At 37.1% G+C, this 12,157-nt stretch overlaps 3 protein-coding genes across 4 annotated transcripts in view; 2 read left to right on the top strand and 1 right to left on the bottom strand.

Annotated features, from left to right (window-relative positions):
- The window catches only part of maea (macrophage erythroblast attacher, E3 ubiquitin ligase), a 90,917-nt gene extending 89,367 nt beyond the window's left edge, over positions 1-1,550 (bottom strand). Inside the window, exon 1 of the mRNA XM_031732759.2 lies at positions 1,480-1,550. The gene's annotated coding sequence lies outside the window, so the exon portion shown is untranslated. The remainder of the gene's footprint in view (positions 1-1,479) is intronic.
- On the top strand, positions 426-4,452 carry si:ch211-255i20.3 (transmembrane emp24 domain-containing protein 11). Its single transcript, XM_031732773.2, has 5 exons — positions 426-709; positions 1,486-1,577; positions 1,744-1,869; positions 1,995-2,141; positions 2,397-4,452. Exons 1-5 carry the CDS (start codon positions 580-582, stop codon positions 2,544-2,546), a joined length of 645 nt encoding a protein of 214 aa, XP_031588633.1. The 5' UTR covers positions 426-579; the 3' UTR covers positions 2,547-4,452.
- A 195-nt stretch (positions 4,453-4,647) lies between these two features.
- On the top strand, positions 4,648-12,157 carry LOC116314680 (probable E3 SUMO-protein ligase RNF212). 2 transcript variants are annotated; one of them, XM_031732772.2, is made up of 13 exons: positions 4,648-4,790; positions 5,127-5,255; positions 5,865-5,926; positions 6,059-6,133; positions 6,299-6,355; positions 6,549-6,607; positions 6,694-6,753; positions 7,336-7,400; positions 8,766-8,826; positions 9,893-9,935; positions 10,105-10,150; positions 10,826-10,895; positions 11,802-12,157. In XM_031732772.2, the coding sequence occupies exons 2-13, from the start codon at positions 5,135-5,137 to the stop codon at positions 11,929-11,931; spliced, it is 849 nt and encodes a 282-aa protein (XP_031588632.1). In that variant the 5' UTR covers positions 4,648-4,790; positions 5,127-5,134; the 3' UTR covers positions 11,932-12,157. The 2 variants fall into 2 exon arrangements, with proteins under 2 accessions (XP_031588632.1, XP_039454351.1); XM_039598417.1 differs by lacking the exon at positions 4,648-4,790 and having other exon boundaries at positions 5,091-5,255.

Raw genomic sequence — 12,157 nt, 5'->3', positions numbered from 1 at the left:
ACGCAATGGGCTGGATTACATTTCCTACACTGATTACACAATAGGACACTGTCAAACAATCAACTTACTATATTACAATGTGCTAATATTTTGCATAGAATTGTCCTTTGGTACTCTAAAGTACAGAAAAAAGCTGGAAAGCACCTTCTTGGATTTTACTGAGGTAAATGTAAAGTACATCCTTGATAAACACACAACATTTTTTATAAGTGACACTACAAATTGTTATATGTGTCCGAAAGTTCATGATGCTTATTCCTACCTCGTGTTAGTGTCAGAATATAAATATAATCTGCAGTGAAACGAAGAAACTGCTAGATATCCTATATCAGGTGCATGCTTGCCATTGCAGCTTTTCTATTGGTTGCCAGGTTAACCAGTTACAAAATTACCAGAATAACTTGTCACACAAAGTAGCACCTGTGAGTTTCTCACACTCTGACATATGGGCATCATTAAATGGAAAATACCTCAAACTTGAGCTAGAATTTGCAGATCTACATAAAGGCTCTACTGGAACTGCAGGCAAAGCATTAGGTCACTGTTAAGTGTAATCTAATAGTTTGCTGTTAACATAAAATGGGTTTGCAAGGGACTGGCTTTCTCCTTCAGTGTTACCTGATGCTGGCTGCAGCCATGTTTTTTCATCTTGGAGAGCAGGAGGAGAAATGCATCATTGAGGAGATTCCTGAAGACACACTAGTGACCGGTGAGTGTTTTAGATGGGGAAAAGTCCTCCTGAGTATCATTTATGATACCCAATCATAGCAATAAAAGTGGAATCAGTGATTGAGGGTGAATGTAATTATTTACAAATGTTAAAAACCATGTGATTTCTGAATCACACAGTAGCTTTACATGCACAATATTATGTTTCTAATTTGAGCAAGTGCAAAAACTATAAAAAGCTATTCAAGCCTTGTTTTAAATGAAACACTTCCAGTGTATCCAGTAGTTAAATGAATACAATAAAGAAAGAAATATAAAGAGCATTCCACCAACTGCAAGGTTCATGCAGTTGGAAATCAAAATGAGTGCTTTTTAAGATCTCCTCATGAAAGAACCTCATGAAAAAGCAGTGTATTTAAGGATGTATAACCAAGTAATACCACCTGGGTACACAGCTACCTGAGAGTCACTAGAACAAACTGTATTTGGTTCTTATTTACCACACGGTAGTTCAGTGATTCTCTCTGCAGTTTTCCATATTTACTGAGCAGTATGTGTGCCAGTGTTTTGCGATACTTTACATTACTTAACATTTCTCAGATCTTTTTTCCTTGATGTTAATCGCAGACTATTTAAGACTTTTTAATGATTACGGTGATTTTTGATAACCACAGAATAAACAAACTGGAAACTATCAATCTTATCATAAGCATATGTCACGAATCTTGCAAGCTTGCTAAGGGGCTTTGTAGTTACTGTGTGTGTAATTTTGTTTGTGTATATGTTTGCACTTATGTGTGTGTCTCTTACCTTTAGGGTTTTTTCTTTTGGAGCCTTGGGATATGAACGCGTTATCAAAATTACCTCAACTTGGCCTCACTGTGACAGTAAAAGATTCAAACAGTGAGGTACTGGACTCAAACGATACGGGGTATAAGAAAGCCAGGGTCACTTGAATGTCTTCATGTGATGTTACATTAAAAATATGTATCTTTGGAAATTAAAAAGAAACAAATAAACAAAAACAAGTGCTTATCACAGCCTAATAATAATAGTAACTTTCCTACTTTTCAGATTGTATTGTCCAAGCGCTATGGGAAATTTGGTAAATTCACCTTCACAGCTCACACCTCTGGTCAGCATCTTCTTTGCTTTAAAACAAACTCGACAAGTTTTTCTGTCTTTGCCCGTGAACGTCTGGTGAGAAATGTGGACACACAGAACAAATGTTATTCAAAACAAAGCAAAATACAGAAATGGACACCCTGTTTAAACACTGACTAATAGTTAACATTAACTTCTGTTTAAAAAATTTTGCTATACAGAAGCTACATTTGGATGTACAAATGGGAGAGTTCACAGTTGGCCACAATACTGATAGGACCAAGGACAGCATGGAGGCCCTGGAGAACAGTCTTAGACACCTGACGGAGCAGATGATTCACATTACCAGGCAGCAGGAGTTCCAGAGGGTAAATAAATATTTTCCTGCACTGTCTTAACAGTCGTTTAAACCTGAAATACAGTAACGAGACCAGAGAAAAGGGACATCCCTGTATATTAGATATAAGCTTCACTTCACGTCAAGAATCTTGAAGTACTCTTTTACACTGCTACCAATAAAGGAGAATATATTCATTGTAAAATGGTAAAATTACATCATATAACAGGTTATCTATTCTATTCTTCTTTCTTTCTTTTTTATTTTCTTGCCTGTTGTCATTCAGGAGAAGGAGGAGGTATTTCGTCAGATCAGTGAGAACACCAACAGCAAAGTGTTGTGGTGGGCTACAGTGCAGACCTCCATTCTGCTGGTGGTTGGTTTCTGGCAGATGAAAAGACTCAAAGACTTCTTCATCGAGAAGAAACTGGTCTGATGAAGAGCTTTGACCAGCCTCATTGTTTTTACTTTTATTTCACATACCTGTACCAGTGAAGTTTGAGTGCTCTAGGGCTGTAACGCTTTATAAAAAGGCCAGTTTTTACCAAACAGCTGGTGCGATGCTCGAGAGTATGGTGTTTAAGACTATTGTATATACAGTTGTGGTGAGAAGTACATACATCCATCATGGGCATGAAGTTGTGGTAATCTGGAGTTTTAATGATTTCTTTGAACTATTGGTTGGAATGAATGTACAGCACACATTTTTAATGATTATAATCAAAAATTGGGTCTATTTGGGATTTTCTTTAATACAGTCAGGGTCACAAATATACATGTTGGATCAAATATATATAATATTGACTGCTTTCTTGGCAAAGATTAAACTTTTAGGCATAGTTCACAAATTTTCAATAATGTTGTGGTCAGGGCTTTGGGAAGGCCATTCGAGAGACCTAATATTAGCCTGCTTTATCAATTCCAAAACCAGTTTTAATGTGTTTGGGATCAGTGTCCTGTTCTAACACCCAACTGTGTCCAAATTTCAGCCATCTAGTTGCTGATTTGAGGTGAAGCTGAAGAATTTGGAGGTAGTCCTTCTTTATTATTTCATCCACTTTGTGCAGGGGTGGGCAACTCCAGGACTCAACGGCTGGTGTCCTGCAGGTTTTAGATATCACCCTGGGTCAACACACCTGAATCAAATGATTTTCATTACCAGTTTTCATTTCAGTTCATTACCAGGCCTCTGGATAACTTTAAGACATGTTGAAGAGGTAATTTAGCCATTTAAATCAGCTGGGTTGGATCAAGGGCAAATCGAGTTGGAGTTGCCCACCCTTGACTTTGTGCAATGTACCAGTACCACTGACAGCAAAACAGACCCAGAACATGATGCTACCACCATCATGCTTGTTAGCTGGTAGTGTTCTTAGGTTTGAAAGCTTCATCCATACTCATCTGAATATATCTATTGTCATTATTGGCCACATCTGACTATGAAACATTTCACCAGAAGGCATGTCCATGTGGGTAGCTGCAACTTTAAGTCAAAATTAAAGTTTATATTCAGGGCTTCTTTCCTGGTTGGCATTCTCTCAATGCATGGCGATGTAAAACCCGCTTCACTGTTTACAGTGACACTAGTCTTCCAGCAGTTTCCAGTTCGTGGCAGGCTTGATCCTCATTCCCCCAGTTGTTCCTGAACAACCTAACCAATTTCCTTTCATGACATATTGTGTCTTCTGTCAGAGTGAAAAAGTGGTGAAACACCCAAATAACATGTGTGCAATTGTTTGTACTGATGATCTTGGAAACTACAGTTGTTTAGAACTCATTTCCAAAGATCTTCCCAACTTGCGTAAATCTACAATTCTCCTGTTTAAATCTGAGTTCCTTGGACTTTCTCATTGCTCTGAGTATTGGTCAATCTAATCAGTGGTGTCAATCAAATCTTTTTTATGCTAAAAAGAGAAACTAGCAGCTGTAGTTAATCATGATCACAAAAGTTAACTGACCTTGGTTTTGTCAAGTTAAAATACAGCATAAAACATTTAGCACCGCTTATTAAAGGACTTAAGTGAATGTGGACATATATTTGAGCCTTCATGTTTCCTTTTGATGCCGTGGATTACAGAAAATCCTAAATAAATAAATAAAACCAAGATTTGGGTGCACAGAGCTAGAAAATATATAAAGATGTGTGCTTTTCACTCTGGAAAAAGAACAGTTCAAAGAAATTATTAAAAGTCCAAAGTTACCATGATATTCATGATTGCATGTAAACTTCTGCGCACAACTGTATCATTTGCAAATTAAAATATGAAAAAATTGTGTAAAAACTTGGAACGGTGCTTGCAAAATTATGTTTTTTGTTGAATAAAATATTGTTTGAGGCATTAGGTCGTTGTGGTCTTTGATTTGTGTGACATTTACTCAATATAATAGTTTATATTACTGCAATTTTGCCCTAAATAAGGTGAAAATCATAGCCAGCAATTAGGAAAATATACACAATGTTTACAAACCCTGAATGTGTTATAATTACCTACTATGATTTTAGAAAATATAAGCTAATAGCATAAGAATCATCATGTGATTATGATGCATTTCACTCATAGCTTACCTGGTGTTCAAATGTCCAACAGGCATAATCTTAAATAGGTATTTACAGGTTTCCAGCAATTTAAGTTAGAAGTTGGACAGACAGCTTCAACAACAACTGACCATCAGCGAAAAGGTAACGTTACCTTTATTATAAGCAGTGACGACATATATTAACCATTAATGACTCTAGGAGTAGGACAGAGCTAATATAAGCTAAATTAGCCTTTAGCTTCACTTGCAGTCACAAGGTTTTCAAAGTAATAAATATAGTTATCTAATAAACCTTAATGAAATATGGCTGTAAAAACGAACTATATGTAGAAGATAATCAGTAACAATTTTAATACACGTGTAAATAAGAGTTAGAAGACCTTTAGCTAAATCTGCTAATTCATAAACGTGAGTTAGCAAAGAAAGTTAGCTAAATTAGCTCATTAACTCCTCCTCACCTAATCTTGTTTTCCTGCAGGTTTTGAAATGGCTTCCTGGGTTTGCTGCAATTCCTGCTTTCTTTCTCAAAGTGCTGACCGCAAACTGGCGGTCACAAGCTGTGGCCATGTCATCTGCAGTGACTGTTATCAGAGAGGTTATCAGAGAGGTAAATAAACACTTTTGTTGCAAACACAGTCAAAACAAACACTGTTTGGAATACATGCATATATTTAAGCATCAAGTCTACACTACAGCCTTCCTACTCCCCAGGCAAATGAAAGCATGATTAGACAGGGACATCTGTTGGGCTCTAAGTGATATTGCAGAGCTGATTATTTAGCTTTTCACTGAGTGTTGCATGTTTCTAAGTTGTCTCTAAAGGAAAGGATCTCCCTAGAGATCTATGTTTCAGATATATTAAATATCAGTGTTAGAGATTGTTATATTATAAAGAAAACCAGTGATGCTCTGTGATTATATGTTTCATTCAAAAATTCAGAGCGAAATTACAGCATTCACCAATGGATGGTACTCCTGGAGGTCCTTTAATCACTATTCATTAGCCCTGGAGTTGTTCATGATTGGTCTCACCTTAATCAGACTTTCTTTGACTTTGTCTGTCTCCCATGGTTAGACAAAGCCATTTAACTGATTTTGTTTCACGAACAGAAACCCTCGAAGTCAATTTTCAGTCCTTCCATGTCTTCCAATCCTTGCAAGCCAGCATTATATTCTTGACTTTGTAATTTTGGTTTAAATATAATGTTTCTTTCAGGCCAACCAGGCAGCTGTTTAATCTGCAATGCTAAATGCCAACTGTCACCACTGTCTGACAAAGTAAGCACTCTTTTCTCATTAAATCCCCAGGTAACTGTGGGTGTTGGGGTGGGATAGCCAAATTAATAATCAGACCATTAAAAGTTTAATATTCTGCTGTCATTAGAGTTATGTTAAATGTGCTTGTTTCAGAGCAGCCCTGGTGTGAAGGCCCTTTTCTCAAACATCAAAGTGGTGGCAGCCAAGCACTTAACGGAAATCAGCCAAGTTCAGTCATTTTCTTGACACCTATAATTTGATTGTATATCACCAGTGACCTGTAAACAATTGTGCTTTATAGCATTTAAATATGTCCAAAAAATGTATGGAGGTTTAAATGCAATAGTGTAATGCAGAACTTGCACAAACAGCACTTATTCTGCGTTTTCCCAGGTTATAAAGTACCAGGAAAAACATCAAAAGAGGCTCTTCACTCACTACGAGCAAAGGGTGAGAGGATTTTTTTTCTTTTTTTGTATTTCTTTGCCTTAAAATTTTCCTTTTCTATCTAAAAGAAGCCAGCATTCTGCAACATTTAACTCATCAACCACACTGGCTGTCTAGCTCTGACCACAGCAGCAACTGAAACAGATTCATGCTTATGCCACCTAGTGTACCAAACTTATCAATTAATCACTTACAGAATGAAAAGCTAGAGGAGGCAGTAGTGAGGATGAAGCAAGAAATGCAGCAGATGACAAAGTAAGTTAAATTAGATTTGAAATAAGCTGCAGTTTGTGAAAAGTTGGAAGGGTTTCTTTTTTTCTTTTCTTTTTTCCAATTAACAGGAAGCTGAATGAACAGAGTGCCTACATTGCTAAGCTGGAAAATGCACTAAAGCTTCAGAGGTACAACACTGAATAGATAGTTAACCCAATGTGTAATTGTCAGTTTCTGCTTACTAAAGCCAGTTATTGCTCTCCTAATTCTTATTTTATGTTTTCTTTTGATTAACAAATGTCTGGCAAAATTCCCTGTGCTATACATTGGAATATACATTTTTTTTAGGGTTTTGCATCAATAGTAATGATATGAAGGTAAAATAAAATTTAAAAAATAGTAAGTAATGATTAGTGGAGGCAGTTAAAAGCCAGTTTAGTTTTCTATCAGTGATTAAAGACTTTTACAGCCAACCGGTTGTTCTACCTCACCGTTCACTAGGTGTCACTCCTGGCACATCTATGATTTAACTATAGTAATGCTTTAGTGTTTAAATGGGCATGTTGACATGAATTCAGCAATAAAAATACAGACATATACGTCTGTATAGAATAATCTATAAAAATACTACAGTTACATTCATCTCTTATGTCTTAATCCACTCTGATTTCATGCAGAAACTCAATCACCAGCTATCTTAGTGTAGGTTTCAGTCCAGCAGGTGTGCTTTGTGTAAGCGATTAACATTATTTATTACTCCTGTTACTCAGTACCAAAGCGTCATCTGGGCACCATATGAGCCATAGTTCCCAAACCCCACATGGACATAAACCAGGTAAACTATCTCTTATTGTATTGGCAGCTGTAATGATCTGTTTGTCGGTGGCGCCTGAAAAAATATCCAGACATACTGTGTACCATTAACAATTTTTATTACTAATTCTGTCCTATGCAAGAATTGTATATGTACACTCACTGTCAACTTCACAGATACACCTGTTCAAGTGCTTGTTAGCATAAATATCTACTCAGCTAGTCATGTGGCGGCAATTCAGTGCATTTAGCCATGTACACATGGACGGGACAACCTGATGTTCAAAGTGAGCATCAGAATGTGGAAGAAAATTGATTTAAATCACTTTGAACATGGTGTGGTTGTTGGTGTCAGATGGTTAAAGAAAATAAACAGTGAGTGGGAGTCCTCTATTGCTGATATCTGAGGTCAGAGGATAATGCCAGACTGCTGTGAGCTGATAGGAAGGCGGCAAAAGAACATCTCTGAATGGATAACACATTTGACCTTAAACACCACACTCCACTCCTGTCAGTTACGAATAGGAATGTGAGTTTACAGTTCCCATGGGCTCACCAAAACTGGACAATAATAGTGGTAGGGGTCAGAATTTCTCATAAGCAGGGATCTACCCTTCCATGTGTCAACAGTTCAGGCTGGCGGTGGTGTAATGGTCCGGGGGGGATTTCTTGGGACAATTTGAATAGAATACAATGCCTTTTATTGCCACTATACACATGTACAGTGAGATACAGCGTGTCTTCTATTCAGAGCAGACACGTGGGAAAAGAAAGGGGGGTGAGGTACACAGTTCTGTAGCACTATGTACATATGAACAGTATCCACAAGTAAGAACTGTACAAACATACAAATGGGGGAAAAAAATAGTGTTATATATTTAGAGTGTGGGAACTCATAGATCTGCAGCTAACAAATCTACAACAACTGTGTGATGTCGTCATATTCATTATGAATCAAAATCTCTTAGGAATGTTTCCAGCATCCTGTTGAATGTGTGTTATGAAGAATTAAGGCAGTTCTGAAGGCAAAAGAGGGTCCAATCATTAACAGCATGGTGTACCTAACAAAGTGACTTTTTTAGTTATTATACTAAACGTGGTTTGTTTATTTTATACACTTTGTTATTGCTACAATCAATGAAGCAGATAAAACATCTTTTATTATAATTAATTATAATAAAAGATTATATTTGTTTAAATCTATGAGTTACAAGTTGCAAAAAGATCCTGCACAAAGACCAGAAACTTTTGTAACCTTATTACTTTTAGACTGTAAAACAACCATCTAAGTAGTTCATTTTATGAATAACTAAATAACTGTCTGTCACTAATAGCATACAGCATCTTTTAAGTTGCTTTAAATTTTGCTCCTTCTTTTTCATCTAAGTCCTACAGATACCATATAACTCCTCTGTGTCCCTCTCACGACACTCTTCAGCTACTAATGTGTGAGTATAGTCTCTGTCTACAATTTCACAATTTTCCTTAATAGCGCTGACCTTCTCCTGTTCATTTTTGATTAATACTCTCTTCATTCTATCTCATGCTGCTAATTTTTCTTCTTTGGCCTATATTATTCTCTTACTATACCTCAGGCTTCAGAGAGAGAGAAAGTAGGAGGTAGTTCACAGCGCAAACAAGTTATATCCTGGCTTCACTACTGATGTCTTATGTTAGCTTTCGTTGCCGTGAGCTTTGCCCTGCCCTGCGGCTATCCACACACCTGAATAAGCTGATCTTTGCTTGGGTTTAATCAGGAAAACATACTGGGTTTCCTACACAGTACTGACACAGGATTGATTGAGTGTCAGAATTTAATAGTATTATTGTTATTTTATCCACTGAGACATTGGCTTTAGAAGATGGAGAGCGGATATAAATGTCATTTCCTGCAGGGTCAATTCAGCCGCTGGCACTTTAGTCACTGATAGATGTCTTTCTGCTTTGCTGGGTGGCAACGCGGGTGAAGTGGTGCCATTATAATATAAATTTGGTCTCAAATTATTTTGATCTTGCTTAAAGTATCACAGAGTGAATGATTTATATTTTGAAAATCCCCGCAACTCAAATAATCTGTTTTCTTTCACAAGTACAGTAAAGTGCACATAAGAGTCATGATTTTGGTAAAAATAACATGTGAATAATCTAATTTTTGAAGTTCATTTACAGTTTTTCTTCTACAGTTTAGTGTAGAATTAATAAAGTATTTAATAAATTACCAAAAACTGCTTAAAATACGGATAGAACGTAGAAGGTCAGATTTATTTCACTACATTATACCACGTTTTCTCGTATTCATTAGTGCTCCATTTGTACATGAATGTTTTTTTTTTAAATCTACAAAGTCCATTGCTCACTAAGGATGTGTCAGTGTTTTACTATAGAAAAAATAAATACTAATGCAACTTTAAATGTTGTCCTATTAAAGAAAAATCGAAAGCATTCAGGTATCGGTGCACTGTTAGAAACGCTGAAGCCAACAGAACTAATGAAGTGTGCCTTCCTGTCTGGCAGCACTGAAAACATGGAGGTGGATCAAAGGAGTCTGTTCTGGAAAGTAAGTGCCAGTTACTCCGCTCGCTGTCTATCATTGTTATGAATGAGATTCTGTCGAGATTACACAGCATCCTGACACTGACTTTAAGGCTTTGGTATATTATGACTGAAAGTATTAAGGAAATAAAACATCATGATTTGTGCTGTTTCTCTGTGAATCTGTCTTTCAGCCTAACTCTGGCTCATTTATCAGAGCTTCACAAGATGGATGGACTGGTATGTGCTTTCTGCTGCCTGTTATGCAGCTACTGGTTTTGGTTTTAACTAATGGAAGAGGTGTCATCTGTGTCAGATATTTCCATTTGCTACAAATGCTGTCATTGTGCACTTATGTTTATTGCAAACTGATGATTTGACCACCTATAGTAAATAAACCAATGCAGATAAATAAGATGACAGTCCTTTAGTTGCTCTTCCTTTATCACTTTAGACATTGTAGATATCTACTATACCTACATAGCACTTTAATTCAGGAAATATGCTAATATACAAGAGGATCATTTTGTAACCATCAGTGGATTGATTATGCTATTAAAAATAATTTTTACAGAACATTTGATTGATGGTTACTGCAAGATAAGGATGAGCTGTGTCATTAATTATAGACCTAACGGCAGCAGAGGCGTGTGCACAAGTTTTAGGTGTTTTACCTGGTTTGTTGGTAGCAACATCTGTGCAAGTTTGATGCAAATTACTGTGGAAGATGACTCACCTGTTTATCTTGCCATCTCTGATGGTTTTCCAAATGAAACATGCAGTAAGCTCGTGAGGTGGAACAAGAGACACATAAGCCTATAATGACCTAGGAATTTTTTTAATCATTGTGAGCCATTTTTATCTGCACGACTTGTGTTAAGGATTAACTATGGTTTTATCTTGTGTAACGTGCAGGCACCATGCCTCACAGATCGTCCAACCCAAACATGTCAGCCAGTCACGCCGCGTGCTCAGCCACAGTGAGGTAACAAGTTTAATTCATTAAATACATCAAAACAATATCATAGGCAGCATGGTGATGCAGTGATTAGCATTGTTATCTCACAGCAAGAAGGCTCGTGGTTTGAATCTCCTGCGTAGCTGGGGCCACTGTTCTGTGTAGATTTTATATCATGTGAGCCTTTCTGATGTTTAGTTTTGTTTTTTGTGTATTAGTTTGGGAAATAAAAGTCTGATAATCTTCTGCTAGTTTAAAAAACACTTCAAAATGTCTCAGGTTTTCCTAAGTTTATTGCTGGTACTGATCATTTGCGTACTTGTATGATTTTTTTCATTTTGTTGAACAGTTCATTTGTTTCAAGAAAAACATGCAGTGTCATGACTGTGTGAGCTGTTTATTTGTGGACACAACTTCAGAACACACAAAAAGGCAGGAGTAAACTCAAAATGAGCATTTAATTCTCATAGTCTAAAAATACACAGGAACAAACAGATAAGCAAGCCAATGAACAACTCTAAGGATCACTAGGAAATACAGCGTCACTGTCAAACCCAGAGTGCCGAGGTACTGTGCAGAGCTACACACAGCTATGAGGGATAATGAATAAACAGAGGGAGGGAGACAGAGACAATATATATAGACACACCAGATAACGAGGGGAGCGGTAACAGGTGAGTACACAGCTGAAACCAACTCAAACATGGGGCATCCAGAAGAAACATTAACTCAAAACCCAGGGAACATGACATGTAGAAATCACACTACTGTGAAATTTGTGTTGATTCTGCCCCACATAAAACACAACAAGAAAACTGCATCAATGAGAGCGTAAAAAAAGAGAAGGTTACATTTAATAACTTGTAGCGTATCTAATTATGCCTCGTTGTTGTTGCAGTAGGTTAACAGTTTGCCTCTCTTATCGTCTCCCAGCCGTTTTCAAGGAGGACCTTTTACCCCAGACGCATCGTTCGGCCAGAGTTCTGGATGGAAGTCTCCAATCTTTAGACCACCGTCCTCCTCCAGGCACTCTATGTCCTCACTGGTCTACCCACCTCCTTAATAAACACACACACGAAAACTGTCATGAGGTCTCTAGATGAAGTACGCCTAGCTAAAATGAGTCACCACCCTGTTTATATGTTGGTTTTACCCACACACCTGTGAATTCACAGACACAATTAAATGTATTTAGCTTACAACCAAGATTTGTTCTTATGTACATCGATTACCAAACCCTAAATTTAAGTTTGGTAAATTGTGTTCAATCTACAAATTCAATAAACAGA

Source organism: Oreochromis aureus, linkage group 2 (assembly GCF_013358895.1).
Source record: "Oreochromis aureus strain Israel breed Guangdong linkage group 2, ZZ_aureus, whole genome shotgun sequence".
NCBI classification, from domain to species: Eukaryota; Metazoa; Chordata; class Actinopteri; order Cichliformes; family Cichlidae; genus Oreochromis; species Oreochromis aureus.
This window is presented reverse-complemented; position numbering and strand designations above follow the sequence as displayed.